Source organism: Acinonyx jubatus, chromosome C2, assembly GCF_027475565.1.
Source record: "Acinonyx jubatus isolate Ajub_Pintada_27869175 chromosome C2, VMU_Ajub_asm_v1.0, whole genome shotgun sequence".
NCBI classification, from domain to species: domain Eukaryota; kingdom Metazoa; phylum Chordata; class Mammalia; order Carnivora; family Felidae; genus Acinonyx; species Acinonyx jubatus.
The window spans coordinates 77,020,896-77,043,084 of record NC_069384.1 but is presented as its reverse complement, the minus strand read 5'-3'; the positions used below and the strand labels follow the sequence as shown (position 1 = coordinate 77,043,084).

At 38.7% G+C, this 22,189-nt stretch overlaps 1 protein-coding gene across 12 annotated transcripts in view; it reads left to right on the top strand.

Moving 5' to 3' along the window:
- TP63 (tumor protein p63) overlaps nt 1–22,189 on the top strand; it is a 228,662-nt gene that overhangs the window by 122,463 nt on the left and 84,010 nt on the right. Inside the window, exon 1 of one of the 12 annotated variants that reach the window (XM_053221062.1) lies at nt 3,664–4,175. The exons of 6 other annotated variants lie outside the window; for them this stretch is intronic. In XM_053221062.1, the coding sequence (XP_053077037.1) occupies nt 4,134–4,175 (42 nt within the window). In that variant the 5' untranslated portion in view covers nt 3,664–4,133. Of the gene's footprint in view, nt 1–3,663; nt 4,176–4,195; nt 4,641–22,189 lie in introns of those variants that run through there. 5 more of the 12 variants (XM_027061193.2, XM_053221064.1, XM_053221065.1 and 2 more) reach the window with 5 other exon arrangements.

The following is a 22,189-nucleotide window of genomic DNA, read 5'->3' as shown; positions in this document are numbered from 1 at the left end:
AATATAAATTCCAAAGGATTGAACAATTTGCATGTAAAAAAACACATCAAAAGCCTTAAGAATATGAGATGATAATATGGTTGCAGAATTTTATAATGTTGGGCTGGGAAAGGCCTCTCAAACTCTGAAAAATAGTAAGTCATAAGGAAAAAATTGGTAAATCTGACTATAGAAAAATTAGGATTCATCTACCCCAGAAAGCAACCCATAAAACCACATAAAGTTTGCAAGACCAGACATACACCAGCACACAGCAAAGTATTTCCAATGTTTATGATAAAGGGTTATTATCTATAATATACAAAGAGCTCCTACATGAATAACTGTTTAGGAGAACCGTCAACAATATGTAAACAGTAGTATTTCAGGAAAGCATACTGATCCCACATCTTGGGTGACTTCTCTTCCCAAAGCACTGGATTCACAACAATGACGTTTCCACCAATGTACTCACCGCTCATTCTGAGGTCATGAATCTTTGAAGAATCTGAGTGAAAGCGCTGAGAATGGAAAGTTATGAGAGCTAAATACAGTTGTTCTGACTCCTGAGGACTCAGGAATCCCACTTCAAGCCTTTGAGTTTGTTTATTTATCTGCAAAATGGGGATAATGATACTTACATACATCACTAAGTCATTAGGAAAATTAATGCACATTACTAAACCTTTGAGATGCAAGGATAAGCATTGTTGTGTGGGGGAGTGCAAGGCATTGTTGCTTCTCTGTAATCTGTTTAAGGAAATGCCTGATATTTATATTCCAATTCTGAAATCAAACATCTGATGCACTTTGGTTAACTCTTTTATGGAAATGTTTGTGCTAAGTTCAAACTTAGATGAATTGGTAACTATTAGTAAATTTTTTATCAGGAGGCTACATAAAGCTAAAAGCACAGATTTCCCCCCACAATACATTGTACCTTTTCCTTTAGGTCATTTAAGCATCTTAGAGTCTGGACGACCTGACTGCTTCAAGTATACAGTTTGGAGATGCACAGATTGTTGTATAAAATATACAAGTAAAAAAAAGAAGAATGCAAATAACCCTCCAAATCACTTCCTTCCTTGGATTATGGACAGACACTCTTATCTTTGTAATGGTCTTTAGAAATCATTTCGTTCTGCCCCTCATTTCACAAATGAGGAACCTGAATCCAGAGTGGTTAAGTGACCTGCCCCAAAGGCACAGAGCTAAACTAAAGACAGAGCTGGGATTACAACCTGTATCTCCTAGTTACTCCTGTAACCCCCAGTCCTGTGTTCTTTCCCCTCAGCTACCCAGAGCACCCAAACAGCAGTGGCAGATAGGGAGATAAGATACACATGGCTTAGATTTTGTCCAGAATCTTAGTAGCTATGTTAGATACAGACCATCGTCCTCAGACTTGATTATGCTAAAGGCTGAGGTGGTCAATAGAAAGAATTTGGCATTTCAGTCCATCCAATCCTGCTGGGAATCTTTTGATTTTGTAAAAGATGACATTTGTTTACATGTTGCTAGAATATTATCAACATTTGAGTCTGTGAGGCCTAGATTTAGGGTTCAAATAGTTATGCTACCCTATTATTGTAAAAAAAAATGATCCAATATTGACTTTCTGAGCAGTTATCCTTAATGGCATTTACTTTAGAGCATTGATTGCCAAGCCTGACTCATTCAGAAATGCCTCATGAGCTGCACAAAATACAGCTGTAGAGGTCACATCCCTGCAGAGTCTGATTCAGTAGCTCTGGGACCAGGTCCACAAATCTGTTTTTAAGAAGTACTCTGGATGATTCTCAGGGTCACCCAAGTTTTTGAACCACTGGAATAGAGCACAGATTAAGGAAGCAACAATCGGCTCTTCACTGTTGACTCTGAAGCTGTCAGTGGGTGTAGAATTTAAATACATGGTGCAAATAATTATAATTGTGTTCTGTAAGTAATTTCTTCTCTCTTTTTTTCCCTTGTACCCAGAGCTCATGTCGTTCATTACAGGCAGTAAGAAGTCATTTTTTCCCAATATTTCAGAGAAAAAAAATGAACATTATGTCTGACATAAATTTGTAGTGTCACAGAGTGTTGTCATATTCTTGGACTCTTGAGATCAAATGATGTTATTGAAAATATTTTTCAAGGGGCGCCTGGGTGGCGCAGTTGGTTAACCGTCCTACTTCAGCCAGGTCACGATCTCGCGGTCTGTGAGTTCGAGCCCCGCGTCAGGCTATGGGCTGATGACTCAGAGCCTGGAGCCTGTTTCCGATTCTGTGTCTCCCTCTCTCTCTGCCCCTCCCCCGTTCATGCTCTGTCTCTCTCTGTCCCAAAAATAAATAAACGTTGAAAAAAAAAATTAAAAAAAAAAAGAAAATATTTTTCAAAAAAATATTAGTGACTGGGGGCTTTAAAATAAGTGTGCCAACAATCACATCATCCTTTATGTGCATGTATTTAATGGGTGCAAAATAGGAGTAAAAAGGGAGGCAAATCTAAGTTCATGAATATATTTGCACACTTTATTTCTAAAGTTTATAAACTGATGTAGCCTGGCTTCTAATTTTCTTCTAGTCATCTTATCTTTAAAATTTTTTTTAATGTTTATTTATTTATTTTTGAGAGAGAGAGAGCAAGAGAGCACAACCATGAGTGGGAGAGGGGCAGAGAGAGAGAGGCAGAAGGAGAGAATTCCAGGCAGGCTCTGAGCTGTCAGCACAGAGCACGATGCAGGGCTCGAACTCACAAGCCATGAGATCATGACCTGAGCTGAAATCAATTTTTAACTGACTGAGCCACCCAGGCACCCCTAAATTTTGGAAAAAACCTAAATATCCACTTCCATCTGTCTTGCCAGTTGTACCATTCAGGCAGGATACAGAGGGACATGGCTTTCCAAGTGGGGGGGTGGGGAGTGGTGTTTTGATATAAATCTAATTGAATTACATAGAATACTCAGCAGTAACAAGAATATTCTAGTGAATCAAACAATAATCATCAGGGTGCATTTCATCCTCACTACATTATGGTAACCAAGGTTAGGCCAGATTCTACAATACGGTTTTTATGTATTTATGTAAATATATTTTATGGCAGAGCTAACTGGTTTCTCAAACTTTAAGATTTACTCTTTCTATTTAAAATTTATTATCCATTTATAGAAAAAATATTATCATTGAGCATTAATGAAAACTAGATACAATAGAGAAAATAAATATTCAAATAGATAAGCTATTGTGTTGATTCCATGTCCCAAGAAATAATGATGGAAAGAAGCAGTGCTTTTTTTTTTCCTTTTAAGAGCTTAAAAAAAAATGGGCACTTTTCCCAGGGTTTCTATTTCCTGTACATAATATGGATGTTTGTCTTTACAAGTTAACGGGACCAAACGTTTTAAATTGTTCTTTAACTATACTCTGAAAAATTCAATGGCTTATGTTGGCATAACTTTGCATTAAACTATTTCTCTGTGGAGAATAAGTTAAAAAGTTTTTAGCTATCAGGCAGTGGATTTTAATTTTTACATTGAGTAACTATAACCATGGAGTTGAGTATTTCTTCCTAATTTCTAACTTTGTGTAGTCATTCTTAAAACTCCACATCTAGTTTAAAAAAAAAAAAAAAGGCCTTCCAAAAGCTTTCCCTGAAGTTTTACTTTTCAGTTGCAAAGTGTAAAATAACCTTCTGAAATGCCTTCTCTAAGTCCTGGTGGTGGTACAGGTTTGTGGTTTGTTTGGGGAGATTTTGTTTTGTTTTCAGGAGAGAGTGCACTTTCTTGTGAAAGAGACAAGGGAAAGTTTTACCTGTCTCTCTCCTGTTTTTTTTTTTTTTCTTCTTTCTTTCTTTTTCTTTTAAAGATTGGTGATAAGGAATTCTAACTACTTAATGAGATGGGAGAGGCCTCACTCCATTGGAGTGAGGACTCCAGGTGGAAGTTGATGGATTGGACAGGTAAAGACAAGAGTCCCGCCCCTCATGCCTATAGTTGGGTATATATTAGGGAACCTAAAATTATGTACAGAGAGAGAAAGAGAGAGAGGGACTTGAGTTCTGTTATCTTCTTAGTAGATTCCTATTGACAGGGTCTCAGAGGGGGTGGGGGGGTTGGCAAAATCCTGGAGCCAGAAGAGAGGACAGCGGCATTGATCAATCTTACTGCTAACATGTTGTACCTGGAAAACAATGCCCAGACTCAATTTAGTGAGGTAAGGATTTTAGATTTTAGCACTCCATTTAGAGATGCTTTTTTCATTTTTTTATTTTTAAACAAAAGCTTACATATTTGTGGTTCTTGGTCACCCAATGTAATGGTTTTGCAAATCGTGTATAGGAATCTCCTTTTCTTGGTAAATGTTTTCTGTGGTGACTGTAAGATTTTTTTTCCTTTAAGTGGGAAATGAAATAATAGGAGAAAAGACAAAAGAGAAATTTCTGGGTAATGTTATGTATTCGAAGAAACCCAATATTCAGGAGTTTGTAAAATCCCTTTTTGGAAGAACAGACTGGAAGAGAAGCTCACATTCTGCTAGATACATTGAAATGACTCCTCTGTTGTGTGCTCACGTACCAGTAAGATAAATTAGTTGACTGTGTCTTAACTCAGTTAAGTTCTCAGTTCTATCTCCAGACTTCATCCTAAAAGCAAATGAAGCTTTTTCAAAATAATCCAGGTGAGAATTTTTTTTTTTTTTTTTTTTTTTTTGTTAAGCCATCTTTGTTTTGAATCCTATCAATCCAGAGACCCATCGAAAATCTTCAGGGGACTTCACTAATGTTCCTATTGTCTGGTGATTGACTTAAGACTTTCACTGTGTAATTACAAAGTTATTTTTGGGCAATGCATGATTAAATATTTATACATGCATACGTGGCAAATGTGTAGCATAGCATATAGGATTGGAATTGATGATTTGGCTCTCTGATCTCTCCTCAAATTTGTCTCAGGGATTTAAATCACTGGGCAAATGGATATAGGGGGAAAAAAAAAAAACTCCTGAAGAGACTATAAAGCTTTGAGGAAGTTTCCTATGGTTGAGGGAGGTCTAACAACAATATTAGTTTACATTCCTCAGAATAGGGCAGCTGTGTTGACACTAATCAGATTGGGGGAGGGGGGAACGGGTGGTGAGCGTGAGTTCAGTTTCAGATGAAAATGCTTGCAGGGGAATGCTTGGAAAAGTAGACTGGAGGACTGGAGGACTCAAACTGAGCTTCTTAAAAATCAAAACAAAGTGCATAGGACTCTGTGCACGGCAAAAGGAAGAATCGCACAAAGGGCAGCAAAGCAGGGCCTGCGTTGTCATACTGACCATGCTATCGTCTAGACACCTGAACTGTGTAAATATAGCAGGGGAAATATCGAGTTATCTTCAGAAGGAAAAGGAAGTGCCTATTTTCCTTTAAAACATTCAAGCAGGCTTGCTCGTCCTCAGTGGAGAAACTTGAGTTTCTTGTTTGGCTTTAACATTGAAAGTTAGCTTAAAATGTTACCAAACAGTTAACCAAAAAAAAAAAAAAAAAAAAAAAAATGGAGGTGACTTTAAAGATTGATCCCACCTTGGCGAGTTTTCATTACTAAATAAGTGGTCTGCCGGTCATATCATATCTGACTTTATGTTTGTTAAGGAGCTATTTCACACACATATTTATAAGTAGGCTGGGATCTGACTTTGGGTCCAAGTAGAAAGGGATAGAAAGAAAAGGTGGTTTAGAGATATCTGTAAGAAAAGTATGAAGATGCCAAGTGGAAAGTAATGATTATTTCTCATGAAGGAAAAAACTGCGTAAATATGCATAGAAGATAACCTGTAGGAATGATTACCTTTTATGGAGGCAAAAGAGTCATGTCATATGTGAGAGTGTAGCACCCTTATCATGAGAGAAAATACCTTTCCATGGTTTGCGTTTTTAAAAACTTTAGGTGAATCTGTATAGTCAGGTGCCCAAGTGATCTGTTTTCTCTTAGAATGCTTTTAATGTGTATAGAGGATATCTATGAAAAAATATGGCTGAATTTCTCTAACTTCCTGCCTCTTTTTGTGTGTTGCCATTGTGAATTTTATATCCTTCCAATAATGTGTATATTATGCATAATTTTTATAGCTTGATTTTCATTCTATTACTTAAGCACAGCTTTCTTTGCTGTATAGTGTTATGTTTTAATATCTAGTCCTCCGTAAAAAATGCAGTTCTATATCTGACTATACAAAATATCCTGGGACCGCATGGCCCTGAGAATCCGGGAATTTAATATAAAAGTTGTAACGCTTCTTAATTTATCTTAAGATAACGTTTCTTAGTAACCCTTGATACAGAAAGAGTGATCTATTATCCCACAAAAATTGTTAAAAATTGGGTAGATTAAGAATAAAAGCCATCTGGCTGCCCATGAGAATGAAAATTAGTTTGAAACAATAACCCATTCTCTGACTTCAAATAGTTTTTAAAATTAATTTCCTAGTAGCTTCTTTGGGTTGATAAAGACAATGTAAGAACACTGTTCTTTCTCTACCCCTTTTTCCACATCTTTGCAATTTTTTTTTCCCTCCAAGCAGAGCTAGATTTTGGGAAACTGTTAGTGAACAGTTAGTGAAAGGGTCTGGAAGGGAGGAGAACATGGGCAGGATGTAACAGGCAGAATTTCCCTTGGGTTACAAGGGAAAGAGGCTTCAAGGAAGCACCACTCTGGTGTGTCAGGCGCGGAATGACCCTGCGTCTGGGACTGGTCTCAGTTTTGGAGAAAGAGTCTCAAAAGAAGGGAAATACTTCACAGATTAAGTTTCAGTTCAACCTTCTTGCCAAAAAAACCCCACAAAAAAAACCAAAAAAACAAAAATAAAAAACAAAAAACAAAAAACAAAACTGGGCTGTGTGCATGCATGCATGTGTGTGTGCAAGAGAGAGCGAGAAAGAGAAACAGAAAGAGACTTCCAAACTCCTCCTTAGAAGGACATTTAGGACATTTTTATTAAAAATGTCTGTCTGGGTTCCTGTGTGAAGATGGAAAGGTACTTTAGTGAATGGGTTCCAGTATTCTAGAAGTAAATGGGGCTTCAAGGCTCCTATACAGAAACACCTCATTTTATAAATCGGGGTTAATGATCTCTCTCTCTCTCTCTCTCTCTCTCTCTCTCTCTCTCTCTGACGTAGAGAGAGGTATGGGTGGATAAGTGAGTCCTGTTGACTTACTTGAACCTTTTTTCTCTTTCACACCGAGAGACAGAAAGCATTCTGAAAAGAGCTTTTGTGATCCATAGTAAATGCTCCAAAAAAGTTTCCTGAAAGAACTGATGTGCAAATCTACTGGAGAGGAATGGTCAAGGGAAAAAGTCTTTCCTCCCTAATACAGTCTCCACGAGACATTTTTCCCATGGGAGTGATTTTTTTCTCTTAATAGTTAATAAATGTATTATCTTAAGCTTTCTGATGTTTAGCACCATATGTAAAAGCATAGTAGGTTGGAAGCAGAATCTGCAGATTTAATTCAGCTGTCAGCCAGGCTGTGTTCCTCTTTCCATGCTGTAGTCTTAGATTGCATTGCTTCTTTTACAACTGGTTGCCCTCAAGCGCAGAGGGGACTGGGAGAAAGAGATCTTAGATCACAGATGATAGACCATACCTTCTTTTGCTACTATTGGAAAAATGAGTGGTGATAATATATCACTTATCCTTTACCTAGATAAGGAAAAAGCATGTTTGTTTTGTTTTGTTTTTTGTTTTTTTGTTTTTTGTTTTTTGTTTTTTTTTTTTTTAGGAGAGCAGTGATCCTCAACTGGGGTGTGGAGAGTATACTGAGAAACATGAATGAATGTCTGGTTAGCTATGGCAACCAAAAAAATATTGGTTGCTTTTTCACCATGCCACATACATCTTCTGAAAGCAAAGTTACTAAATTTTCCTCAGATGATGAATAATATCAATTTGGATTCTGTCTTCTTCCCATGAAGGGAGGATCTGTCTGAAGTTAGGAGATGTTACATTAAGGAAGGCTATGGGTCAAACAGTTAAGAAATATGTTGCCCCAAATGTTCCCAAGCTTTCTTTGAGGTGCGTATGATAGCTTTGAGTGAGATCTGAGCTTGTGGGATAGAGGAGTATAAGTCCTCCCTTCATAGTAATATTTTGAAGTTAAGCTCCCCCCATTGAATGCACTATTTATTCTTTGAGTCAGTTTATGTCAGTAAATAAGAAAGGATAAACACAGATACCAGAAGACCCCTCTGTAGTCTTATTATTTTGAAGATGAAAAGTTTTCCAAATGATGGACTCAGAATTCTCTTTTGAATGTATGAGGAAAAAAGTCAGATGTCTGATGTAGCATTATTATTCAGCACCAATGTGGTGGACTGAGTTGCTTATGCAGGACATCTGACAGAGTACTGGATTTGGCTTCTGAAAGAAAATGTATTGAAGTGTCAAAATTAAACAGTTGATGCAAACATTAGGTTATGAATTTGAGTCCCAATCTTCTCTTAAGAACACAATTTGGAGGCGCAAAAAAATAGTAAAGCGTAGATTATTAATGTACTAACTCTGTAAACATCTTATCATTTTCACTGATACCTTTTGATGAATTTGAATTTCATCAATATTCGTGAGTGCTAGTATGGGGGGAGGGAAACTTTGGTTAGAGGACCACCTTACTCTTTTCACAGAAATGTTTCCTGAAGCATCCGTTATATAGAAGATGGTATGTAGGAAGGGAAGAAACAGTTCCTACACCAAGAAGTTTACAGTTCATAGAGGAAATGAGTACATAGAGTTATAATACAGGGCAGATCCTCATTGTCATATGAGAAGTATGAGCAAGATATATAAAGGATCAAAGAGAAAGAGAGTACCTTGAAACAGGAGGATCAAGAAAGTCTATATGTATAAGTAAGTTGCAGCTGCACTTGTAAGGTTGGGTAGAAATTTCTAAGTCCTTGAAATATGAGAGGGAAGGAGGATTTAGGGTGAAGAAACAAGCATCAGCAGAGGCTCAGAGCTGGGGTGAATGCTGGTGTGCCCAGCAATGTCAAATAGCTCAAATGGAAGTGAAAGCATGAAAAAATTAGGAAATAAAGTTAGAAATATAAGACAGAGTGTCTCATGGAAGGCCAAATCACATTTAATAGTGTGGCAGTGATGAACCATGGAAGGATTTTGAACAGAAGAGTGGTATAATTGGAGCTGTACTAGGGGAACACTTGTTCAAGACAGCCTAGAAGTATAAAAATGCATTTCTCTGCATTGCACATTGGCCATCTTGCAAGAATATCCATTACTTCTCTGGGAACTTTGGAAGGGTAGAAATGGGTCATGTCTAAAGTCTTATACAACTTATACATTCTCTGCGCATTACTCTCTTTAATAGCTATGGTCCCTGCCATGGATAAGTTGGAAACAATTGGTTTTGGTTTGTCCTAATTTATGCATGCCATTCAAATGTAATTATGAATAGCACCACTTTCTCTTTCAAAAGTGTTCCACTTCGAAGACAAAGTATATGATCACCCTACAAATGAAGGCCCACTCTTTATTTCATTATCTCCTCCACCTCCACCCCAAAATGGAAAAGTAGTATAAATTTGTTGGTAAACAGATACAGTAGTTTTGATATCCTATCCACAAACCATTTAGATTATTTCCACCACGAAAGAAGCATTTCCTTACAACCCAACATTTACTAGGGGCTAATTAAGTACAGTCGTATTGCTAGGCAGTGTAAGGAAAGCAGAAGTGAACAGTTGTAGCCTCTGGTGTCTGAGAATTCGCAATTCTAGGTGAACGTAAGGTATCATGAATGACTTCAGTATGAAACAGAATGTGGTAGGAGACACTAAAGACTTTCAAAGACAATGAAATGGTTTCAAACTGCTCAGGTTGAAGGTAATATTTTATGTAGTTTGAGGACCAGAATTCAGCCAAGTTGCAGAAGGAAGGTCATTCTGAGTAGAGTAAAATTAATAAAAATACAAGGAAAAACTGCATAGGACCAGATGACCAGATGCTGATATACCAGCATGATATATTGACTTGAAAAGAGAATGTTGATTTAAACACAGATCTGTATTTAGCATGTATGTCAAAATGGAAAGCTGTTGTAGAAATAGCAACAAAATATGGTAGGGACTTCCATGTTCTGAGAACTAGAAACTATGAATGTTTTGAAGGCATGGACAAGGTTCAGAATCCATGATTCAAAACTTTGTCTACATGCTGTAGGAGTGACAGGTGTCATCCTGCAGGGAAGGAGAAAAAATAGCCCACGTGATTTCTTGGGCTAGGTGAAGTTGAGAGTTTCCTGATCCCATTCCTTAGACCTCTACAGAGACAGATAAATTATCTTATCCTTATAGGGACTCAGTAATTACATTGTTATTTTTATTTTTTACTTTTTTTTTTAACATTTATTCATTGTGGAGAGACAGAGCACAAGTGGGTGAGGGGTAGAGAGAGAAGGAGACACAGAATCTTAAGCAGTCTCCAGGCTCTGAGCTGTCAGCCAAGAGCCCGATGTGGAGCTTGAACTCACAAACCAGGAGATCATGACCTGAGCGGAAGCTAGATGCTTAATGGACTGAGCCACCCAGGCACTCCAGTAATTGCATGCCTAAATTAATCAAAGCTGGAACAGAATCCAGACTGATTGCTTCTATTATTTAGGATTAACTTTACTAAATAGTTATCTTAGAATCAGGATGAGAAAACCATTTCTCTGGTCACTGCTCGAAATGCAAATAGTAATCCCGGAGGTAAATGTGAGAGAATATACCAAGTATGATATTTTTCCTACATGAGAATCCCAACCAGGAAATAATAGAGCAGAAGCAAATGTGAATGTCTCATTTAAGAAACAAACACCCTGCCCCCCCACCCCCAATTAAACAAAAACAGCAATAAAAAAAAGTCAAGATTTTGGAATCTCAAATTAAAAACTCTTTGCCATAAATATCTCAAATTTCATTTTGGTTGAGGTGACATATTTGCGTTTGAGATTTGAACAGAAATACTGAGGGAAGACGTGTCTTCACCTTCACCCATATTAATATCCTTTCCTTCCACAACCTCCTTCATCACTTCCATCTCATGTAGGCAATTACAGAAATAATGGAGGGGTAGGTGAGGGTGGGCTCAGGGTGGGAGATGACTCAGTGACTTGATTTAAATGTAAAGGGGAGTGGGTAGGAGGGAGAACTGGCCTCAGTGATAAGTGGGGGGGGAAGTCCAAGCTTATATCTCATCCCGTTCTCTTCCTTACAAACCTAATCCTCCACTAACAGAAAGTGGATTTTGAAAATACCCAATATCGAAATGTGGTTGTGCCGATTTCATCTTTGTGCAGACATCAGGGGACACAGCAAAGTAACATCAACTACCACATTGCTTACAACCTCCTTTGCAGAGCAAAGTGGTTAGAGGGAGTGTCTATACAGTCTTTTCTTTCTACTTCCCTGTATTTGATTTTCTTAGTTGGTCTGATACTGCAGCACATCTATCCCATTCAAAAGGCATACCTTTTCATACTCTGGAAAAAACAAAAACAAAACACACATCTTGAGAAGCTCTCATTTCTAAATGTATTTCTTACTTGATAATGCCTAAGTTTATACAATCTGCTCAGGTTTGCTTTTTCAAAGACAAAGTAAAATCAGGCTGTCATGTCCATTCTGAGATGGCTTTGCCAGGTAATACTTACCTGTCAATTTAAAGTTCAGTAACTGGTGTTAAGGTAAAGCACATGTTGGTTCTAGGTGAGGGAATATTGGCAAGAAGAAAACATTTTTGGAATGTTAGTGGATGTGGGTAGAGTGTAAATTGATATCTCATGCAAAATGTGCGATCTGAACTGCATCTTGTCTGTGTTTCTTAAATGGTAAAAAAAAAAAAAAAAAAGAAAAAAAATCCTATAAAAGCTGAAAGAGGGAATTTTGAGTCAAGCTGTAGTGTGTTGCCAGGGGCGGAAATTTATGAAACACTCTCGTCAACTCTTCTGGAAACACTACAAAAGAAATGGTTCTGCTTTCTTATTGGTGCTAAAGCCACTAATAGGTGCAGTTTAGTGTAATACCACTATGAGAATTACCACCCCCAGTCAGCTTGCCTTGGAAAGAACTCTGTACAGGCATTTTCTTTTTCCTTTCAAGCTTGCGCAAAAACACCCAAAGGGGCCATTTCCAATCCAGGCAGTGAGCTTTCTCAAGTTTATTCTTTCTCAGATCACAGAGACAATGGAGAATATGCCCTGTTTACTCAAATCAGTCTGGATTAGTGTCACTCTATTGATGGAATCAGAATTAAAAGGAAAACCATTACCCTCTCAACCAACGGGCAACATCAGATGTTTTGGGAATGGCTTGATTATTTTTAAATGGACCATGTGAGACTCTGTCACCAGACTAAGGTTGGGGACTCCACGGGCGTACACACAGAGAGAAATGGTGACCCTGGGTGAAGCAGAAAGCCCAGAATAAGCCTCAGGCTTGGAAATTATTTCAGTAGCCAGTCCCAAAGTATCTGAAAGGCTGAAAAACAGAATAGTAAGTTTCCAGAAAGGGTATTTTTTTCTAACCCCCAACACCAGCCCCCAGATATTTATCTTCAGATCAGATTGTTTCTAGTTCTTAAGGCCCTGCTGGGAGGCTACTTCACCCTTAACATTTTCTCAGAACTGCCCCCCTCCCCCCATTCAGAATAACTTCTCCCTCCCCTGAGCTTTTGAGCATTTCTCTGTTCATCCTTCACTGCTCTCTGGGAGGCCCAGATGCCTTCTCCCAATCCTGGTGGGTAGGGCACGTGCCGTACTTATCTCTGTATCCTCTCCAGGGCCACCCAGTGATGTTCCTGAATGTGATGGAGGCATGTTCTGTTGCTGTTGCATGAAGGGGTATCTTCAAATAAAAATGTGGCCTATAATATATACTATTACAGAAATGGCTCTTTATAACTAACCTGTGCAAAAAGTAAAGTGACTTCAACGTTGCACAAACCTTGTCTCCACCTGTACATTCTGAATCATATGGTTTTCCTTGACGTCTTACAAGTCCCTCTCCCTCTCTGTCTCTCTCTCTCTCTTTCACGAACCTGGTATTTATTTCCATTATACCTTGAGTGGCAAGAAAGTTTTTAAGACAGGGAAGTTTCCCAAGTAAGAAATGACTTCTACTCTGACAGAGGTAAACAGTGTAAAGTGTGTGCTGCTTTCATTTAATGGATTACCCATGAGGACAGAGAATGTGTTTGATTTTTTAAAAAACTGAATAGATTAGATTGTTATCTTGCTTTGCAGTCACTTCTTAAAAGTGTTTACTTGCTTCCACACTGATTAATTTTGTCCCCTGATTCATTTTGTCCCCTGCATGGCTCTTGGTCATCACCAGAGATTTGGGTGGTTTGCTCTGGGTGAATAAGCTTGATGATTTGCAAACACTTTCCTGTTTTATTTTCAATGGTGTTATTATCACTAAAGGATGTCTGAGAAATCTTTAAGTCATTTTGTTCTTAACCATGGTGTCCTAGTTTTTTGTTTGTTTGTTTTTTCGTGTTCAAATAAGACACCAGGGGCTGTTGTAATTATTAAACTGATTGACTGTTACTTTCGTGATTGAGTAAATAGGATGAAATGAATAGATGGCTGTCTTTTCAAAGTAAGGCATGTCTTCTGCATAGCTGGAAACTTCGGTTTTATTTTGCAGTTAAAAGTGACAGCTTAAAGGAACACTCCAATGTTATGTAAGTCACCGTGTCTAATTACAAAGCGTAGTAAATCACTAAAAACTTTCATCTCAAATACAATGAAAAATGTAGCAATCAGCAAAGAACTTGACAAGCAAGAGGAACACAGAAACAGTGTTTCTCATTTGAATATATATAGGATAGTAAAACTGAGTAGTGCACTCCTTGTTTCATGCTTTACTTTTCTATCTGCAAAGAAAAGCTAGTGTTTCAACCTCTCTGTGTGTATTATAAAGTCAGGGAAATGAAGTCATGAACTTAGACCATTTGCAAGAAAATGGTCTGATAAAGTACAATCTCCGTTCCTGAAAACATACACTGTAAGCCCTTAATTATGGCATTATTCTAAACTGACTTCTAGCTAACAGGGCAGAAAATCATGGAAATCAGAGAGGGAGGGACAAACTTTGTGGCCTATCCACCAGAAACAAACGTCTTACTCTAAGCTTGTTTCCGGGTGGTTTCTTCCCAAAGAAATCTGCATTCGGCCACAAGCACCGTCCGTAGGAAGTGAATAATTATATGGCCACAAAGATTTGGATTCTGACTGCTGACCTAGATGCATTAGGAACAAACTCGAGGCCATGAGGGAAAAGACACTGCCCTGCCACGAAAACGTGTATGTGTTTGTTTTAAGGAAGTAGGAGCTCATTAATAAACTTTCCAGCTAGGTGTGAGCTACTGAGTATTACTCACTGCCTTATGAGTGACAGGACTGGCTATTCTGCTACTAGTTCCCATAAAAGCTGAAGCTAAAAGCACAATCCCACCTACCAAAACAAAGCAGAGCACAGAGTAAAGGTCATGGAGATTATTTGCAGATGCACCATGACATTTAGTCTGCAGTAGTGTGTAAAGACATGAAGCCGATTTGAAGGCAGGCTTCCTTCAGCATAAAAGTCAACAGTTAGGCGCATTCGAATAAAAAGAGATATCTTCTGAAAGTGCTTTTTACTGGAAAATATTTTGCATTTATTCTTTCAATAAATATTTCCCGAGCAGCCACTGTGGCTCACACGCCGTTGCAGACGTGAGACCCGGTGATGAACGAGATACAATCTCTCATAGATTTATGGTGTAGCAGAAAAGACCGATATTTAAAATATATATATATATATATATATATTTGTACAAATAATTTCAGTTATAATGATGCGATGTCGAGGGAAAGTCCAAGCAGTAAGACCGTGTGAAACAAAGGGGAATGCCTACCTGGGTGAAGAGGGCTTCTCCTGGGGAGAATGGCATTGAGCTAAAACTACAAGACAAACTAGGATACAGCCCGCCAGTGGGAGGGGGCTGCGGACTGAAGGAGTCTGCTTTTGAAAAACTTGAGGAGTGCCTGTTTGCAGGTTGTTTAGTGAGCAAAGGAGAGAGTTTCAAATAGTGTGGCGAGGCCACTGGCAAGACTCGGGGTGGGGGGGGTGCTTTACTCTAAGACAGTTGGGACCTGCCCATGGTCTTCAACTTGAGAGAGACATGATCTCATCTACACTGAGCTGCTGGTGGCAGGCTCCGAGGAGCTGGGTCTCTCACTGTCTGCAGTTATGCACAGTCTAAGAATGGTTAGTTTTATATCCTGTCCTTAAAATGGACAACTGTTTTTTGTTGTTGTTGTTGTTGTTTTTAAGATCTAGAATGGTATGCTTTCATTGAATGTAAGTTTTAGATAAAAATTCCAGGCAGAAATCTGAGGGACTCAGATTTACATGCAATTGGAATGAAAGATAAGTAAGCAAGTGGGTTCTCAAGCCAGATTTACCGGTTTCTCATTCGGGCTGTGTCGCTTACTACCTTGAGCAAGTTACTTAATCTTGCGGGGCTTCGGTTTCCTCATCTATAAGTTATGTATAAAACATGGGATGATAATGCCACCTAGCTCATGAGGATTAAATGAATGAGCAGAACTTGAAGACTCTAAAAAACATAGGTAAGGACTCAGAAAGATTATTCGTAGTAGAAGTAGTAGCTACTATTCTTTTTGTAGACAGGATTGGATATGGATGCTCCATACGTTTCAGACTTTTAAAACATTTGAATGGTCACTGTTTATTGAAACGGCTGTGTCTTCAGTTTCACATCATGGTAAACAAAGCTATCCTCTGTTATACAATGATAATCACATTTAATCACTCCAGCTGATCGAAGTCATGATTTCTGATATGGCCTACACAGATATATTACAAAAATTATTTTTAAATACCTTAAACTCATTTTAAAAACCAATGAAACATTATCGATGATCTTCTAAAATCACCATGGTATGCTTTCCATATAAGTGACCTAACCTTCACTGAAAATTTTCATTACTATGTACTCTCTTCCTTTCACGTTACCACTTCTGCTAAATAAAGCTATCAAAGTAGTGATTGTGAGAGGCTGAAAATGTCTTCAAACATATTTTTTCCAACTTTGAAAAAATTGGAACTCTGTATATTTTTCCTTAATATCCGCATCTAGAAGTGATTGAATTTAGAATTATGCCTTTCTGCTAAGCCCCATGCCGCCTTGGTATGTTGATAGTGACAAAGCCCTTTGAAGAATTTAGATGCTCGTGATTATAATTTTGCTCATTTGTCATTACTGAAAAGGAGTACTGACTGAAATAAGAACCTGAAGTGTATTTTTTCTTGGTTGAGCTCTCCACAGTGTGAATTCAGTAAATTTAGGCTGAGTTTTAACTCAACATGGTCCACCACCTGGATTTGCAAATGCTGTTGTCCAGTGTTTTTCGGCATTGCTGTCCACCTGATCAGCCAACTGTGTAGTTATTCATCTCACCTGAGGTTGTCTGGCATTGGCTTTTAGGGAGCTCTTTCCTGAGTTACGGAATCTCGGGCCTCAAAGGAATCTCGGCACTTTGTGTCAGACCATAAAGCATTCTAGTAAACTCTCTGCCTGCTGCCAGAAGTTCCTGTGCGCTTAGGTGCTTTATTCTTACAGGCTGTTTATTGTAAGGTATGAGTACACTTTACCTCGAAGCATGTGCTTTGGGGGATCATTTGGAAGATAAAAGAAGCGAAATATTTTACAAGGAACAAAATCTGGTCTTGAGAAAAATCAGATGCTGAATATATTCTTAAGGTTGAAAGATGGTACTTCAACTTGACGTTGTTATACAAATATCTTCTTGGCTGCGAATGGAGCATTTTAACTCAGTTGTGTTCAATTCTAGCATAAAACAAACCACCATTCTTTCAGGTGAGGCAGGCAATAGAACACTAAAAAATGACAAGCATTTCTCCCTACGGCAGTGCTTGTTGAAAAGTCACCATCCTGCTGATATTTGGGGATGAAGTGTAGAACTGTCTACTAGAGCATATTCAAATGAATGCTTTGTAAAGCCAGGGTCACAAGGAAAACTGCTTTCTTTTCCCAGGAGGGGCTTTAGAATGTTCACAAGAGCTCCTTCAGGAAACCCAAGGTGAAAGGTTTAATCAGCTGAGGAAAGTGTATGCATGCTGCTGATTTCTAGGCTTGGCTTGGTAAATCTGGATAAATAAAAAAGCAGGTTATCTCATGTTTTGAAAGTAATCTCATGGCATTTTAATATAGCTTTGTGGAGGAGTGTGGTCATCCATCAGAATGCTAGAATTGAGGCACCTTTTATGTTTGATCATGAGATTCAGTCTCCTTGTAGGAAACTAAGGTCCAGGTGGTTCATGTACCTTGCACAGAGTTTTCAGCACATTAGTGGCAGTGTTGGAACTTAGACCCCACATCACCAAGTCTAGGTTCCAAGTTCTGTTCCATTACTAGGATCCATTCAGGAATGGTAAGTGCTAAAGAGTATTCAATTCCCTTCCCTAGCCTTGTCTAATAATCAGTCAAAGATTATAAATATAATTTCTTCCAAATGAAATTTGGGCAACTTATTGTTTCCTGTGACAAGGAAACATTTAAAAATTTGTTTAATGTTTACTTATTTTTGAGAGACAGAGAGAGAGAGAAAACGAGCCGGGGTGGGGCAGAGAGAAAAGGAGACAAAATCCAAAGCAAGCTCCAGGCTCTGAGCTGTCAGCACAGAGCCCTATGTGGGGCTTGAACCCATGAGCCGTGAGATCATGACCCGAGCTGAAGTCAGAGGCTTAACTGACTGAGCCACCCAAGCACTCCTCAATGGAAGTAAATTAATTTCGATTACATATCCTGACAGCAACCTCTCCTATTCCTGATTTGGCTTTCATTCCTTTTCTTCTTCTTTTTTGAATTAACCTCTTGCCATAGACTGTTAGCTCTTGTTGCCATGCTGCCATAAATTAGCTATTACGGATGGTAATGTCTAGTAAATAGAACTTATAACATGTCTCTTATAAATTGGAGGAGAAAGTTTTCAGAAACACAAATTATGTCTAAGTCCCTCTTTCCATTGCACTGGTCAAATGACTTGATGGGGATCCTTTTTTTTTTGATGCTAAATGCTTTTATAGGAAAGTACTTATTACATTGTCAGCCTTAAGTATAAACCCAGGTATTCAATATTGAGTTTTATTTACAGTGATATATACTGACACAGTATTGCTGAGCAGATGAGAAGAAAATTTAGGTTCATATTATTTTCAGAGTTTAAGATCATTTAACAGTGTAACCCAGGGGGAAAAAAAATAGATGAAACTAAATAGGGATTGCATTTATAGGGCACTCTTACAGCAGTGTCCACTCAGGAAAAAAAAAATCTAATCTTCTGTATTTTAATTCTAATAATCCATCCAAACTGAGGTTTAGTGAAGAAACAAATCAGAGCCTATAGATGGCTATGAGAATGTGAAGGGTATAAGAGAGGAGAAAAACAAGAAAATACTTTTATCTGTATTTGGTAATACTACTTATCTAAACTTACTCTTTCCTAATGGTAAAAGCAAGCAGTTTAAGATTCAGCCCCTGGGTATCCCTACACTAATCATGACAGCTCCATGTTTCCGAACACCCCCAATTTGTTCTGTGATTACCAGGAGTATAAGTCTCTGTGACCAAGGTGTGTTTCATCCTTTCTGCGGTCAGATCAACTAGTGTGCGATGAAACTGAATATATTCCAGTTACAGATGCTGGTAAAAAACCTAAGGTCCAGGTGGTGAGTCTTCTGTTTCAAAGTTATTTTATAGGAAATGATGCATCTGTTTGAATTCAGAGGAAATCAGTTGTTTTCAGGCTTACAGTAGACTTCAGACAAGTTGTGTTCATTTTGCCTTTCAGGTTTTGTGGAAACAAGGCTGTCTCCTCTTTCAGACATGATAGGGTAGATATATGACATTTTTTATTCATTCATTCATGCATGCATGCATTCATTCATTCATCGAGTGTTTACAGAATATATTAAGTTTATTTCAAAATCAAGATGCCTCATGGTTTAGAAAGGGACAATCTAGTTTCTATTTCATTTCAAATATGCTAATAGTTCTTATTATATCAGAACACATGGGACATAGACGACCCCATACAGTTCTTCTAAGTGCAGTTTTTTGACTGATGTGCAAGTGCCATGTTCTAACTTTTCACACTCTTTTACTGGTCACTGTAAATAGGCATTACATGAACATCCAAGAATAACACAAGATCCCCACCCCTTATATTCATGGAATTATAGTAAAGAAGGGGCACAGGCATTGCTCCATTCATCCCATAAGCTTCCCTTTGTGGAAAATAAGGTATAAATATTGTTCTCATTAACCTGGTACAGAGCTAGCTTCATGGGCATACAAGGTATGTAGTAGCAAAGGGTGCTGTGCTTTGTTTAATGCTCTGCTATCACCATTTTTTTAATGTTTATTTATTTTTTTTAATTTTATTTTGAGAGAGAGAGACAGAGAGGGAATGGGGCAGGGGTGGGGGGGGGGTGTTGCAGAGAGAAAGAGAATACCAAGCAGTCTCGGGACTGACAGTGGGGCTCGAACTCAGGAACCATGAGATTGTGAACTGAGCTGAAATCAAGAGTCAGACTCCTAACCAACTGAGCTAGCCAGGTGCACCACCATTTTGAAACTTAATAATTTATGAACAAGAGGGCCTGTATTTTCATTTTGCACTAAGTCATGCAAATTATTTTGCTGATCTGGCCTCTGGAGGGCTTGTTCTTCTCGGCAATGTTGATCTGCCCTCAGCCTCCAATGCTGCTCTGTCCACATGTCCACTCTCTTGTCAAATCAAAGAGGCAAATAAGAAACTTCTCTCGTTGTTGTTAACTAAATGCTTTTTAAATTAACTTCCAAAGGACTGTTTCCCATGGCAGGTTTATGACATTGATTTTTAATAAAGTTAAGCAAAGTATCCAAGTAGATTTCCTTTCATGGAATTCTTTGGGTTTGTTCTTGTTTGTATTTTCGGCTAATTAATTTAAAGTTAGTAGTGCTGGTTTTGTACTTTAGATTTTTTTTTAAGACAATTGAGTATACTACTTGGTTATGTTTCTTTAAAGTAACATTTAAGAAAGGTTTGCATTGAAATGTGTTTTTCCATTTTTATCTTGGATAGTGAGCAGCTCTTTGTCTAAACCTAAGAATTCCAGCTTTATGATGCATAAAGAAACCTAGGCAGTGGAGGCACACTCTGTTGTTATTAAGTAAAATTTTTCACCTAAACTGATTGGAATTAAAAATGATGACATTTAAAAGCCCAGCCATCAGCACCCACAGTGCTGTTAATGACTGGGAATAAGGCTTCTGTTTCTTTAGAACCACCCATTATGTTCAGCCTCACTGCAGTCCCAGGGGTCTCCTAGGTGCCTCTGAGGTGAATGCATTTTCCCTTTCTCTTAAGTCCTTAGCGAAGTGCTGAGTGTTTGCTCACTGGCTTTTAAAGCTGGTCCCAAAACTTTTCTCTTTACATATATTGAAAAAAAAAAAAAGAGTTTTCAAAGGGCTATGTTTCTTTGTTCTCATCCAAGCCCACAATTAGCTGAAGTTCCAATTCTGCATAGCTGGAAGGAGGAGGGAAGGGTGGCTCAACAGGCATTTTACTGCCTGTGAGAAAGTGCTCGGCCCAGTTTCTTTGTCCTTTATGTCAGGGCCCGCCGCTTCCCTAATTGTACTGCTGTAGGGAAGCACGTGCCTCTGGGAGCATTATCTGATTCCTCCCTGACGTTCAGGAGGGCTTTGCATGCTGACCCTTAACTTGAACACAAATAATATCTTTTCAATCCCATTCCTCCTCTGCTGCTGCAGGCTTGGATGCCTGGGGACTTTGAATTCAGCCTGGGGGTGGGGGGGTGGACGCTTTGTGGGGCCTCGGGGTTTTATTTTCTTCTCCCCTCCTCATCTCACCTGCAGTCCTGCCTCACCTGTCAAGAGGGGAGAGCTGAAGATGGAAAGAAGGAGGGGGGGATAGGAGCTGCCGAAGTCAGAGGGGAGAGGAGGCAAGACAAACAGCTGCTCTTGTCAGCATGGGGATAAGTGTCAAGAGATTAATAGTTATTTGAAGAGCAAATGGGGACGTGGCATTCGGCAGTGGAATGCGAAAGTATAAATGTAATGGAATGGGCATGCGGCCTTTAACATTTAGACAGATGCTCTCTGGACTGAAGGGAATGGCAGAGTTCTTCGCTTCTCCCCCCGCCATGTGAAATACCAAAAGTTTGGTTAAATAATTTAGTTTCATTAACATTTTTGTCAAGCGTCTATTGCTTTTGTAAGTTTGTTCTTCTCCATCGTTTTACTGGGGCTAGGACTCTCAGAGTTCTTTTTCCAGGGAGGAGCCAGTCTCCTGGGTGCCCACAAGACTGTTTTTTCTCTTCTTGCTTTTGCTTGGTTTCCCCTTCACTCCCTTGAAGAAACAATGAGATTAACCTATACAAGCAAACCTGTCCCATACAGTGGTTGCCCCTTCTGGAAATGTGTCCAGTTTGACTCAAGTTTAGGAATGACTTGAATTATCTCCTCAGGCTGACAGGTGTGATGGTGCTGGGCAGGGCCCTAGACTCAGAGTCAGAAGATTTGGTTTCATAATTCCCACTCTTTGCTTATTAGCTGATGCTTGAGCAAATCACTCCCCCTCTCCGATAGTAATACTTTTTTTTTTTTGCAGATTAAATGAAAAGTTAATCCATTCTTTCCGTACATGCAGATTTAATGAAAAGTTAATTCATTCTTTCCATACACCATGCACAGAATGCCTACTGTAACCATTTGCACAGAAGGCATAAAACATTAGGCAGCGGAGTTACCCGAACTAATGTGCGCCTCAATTACATCAAATATAGAATGTTTATTATAACTAAGTGATATTTCTCTTACACATGTTCTACTCTGGCAAAGAACAAACTGCTGCAAAGAAAATGAAAGAACAGAGGAAAAATTAGGCTGTGTTTGGATGGTATACTAGCATGTTACTTTTAAAAACATATAGGTGACTCACCCTTACCTTGCTACCGATGCTTCGCCAGTCTTGATGAACTGAGACCTTGGTCAGGGGTTGGGGGGCACTCTTGGTACCCTGGGACAGAATTTAGATAATAAGACTACAAGGAAATTTGGAGAACATCTGCTTTTGTTCCATCTGAAACAATTTGAT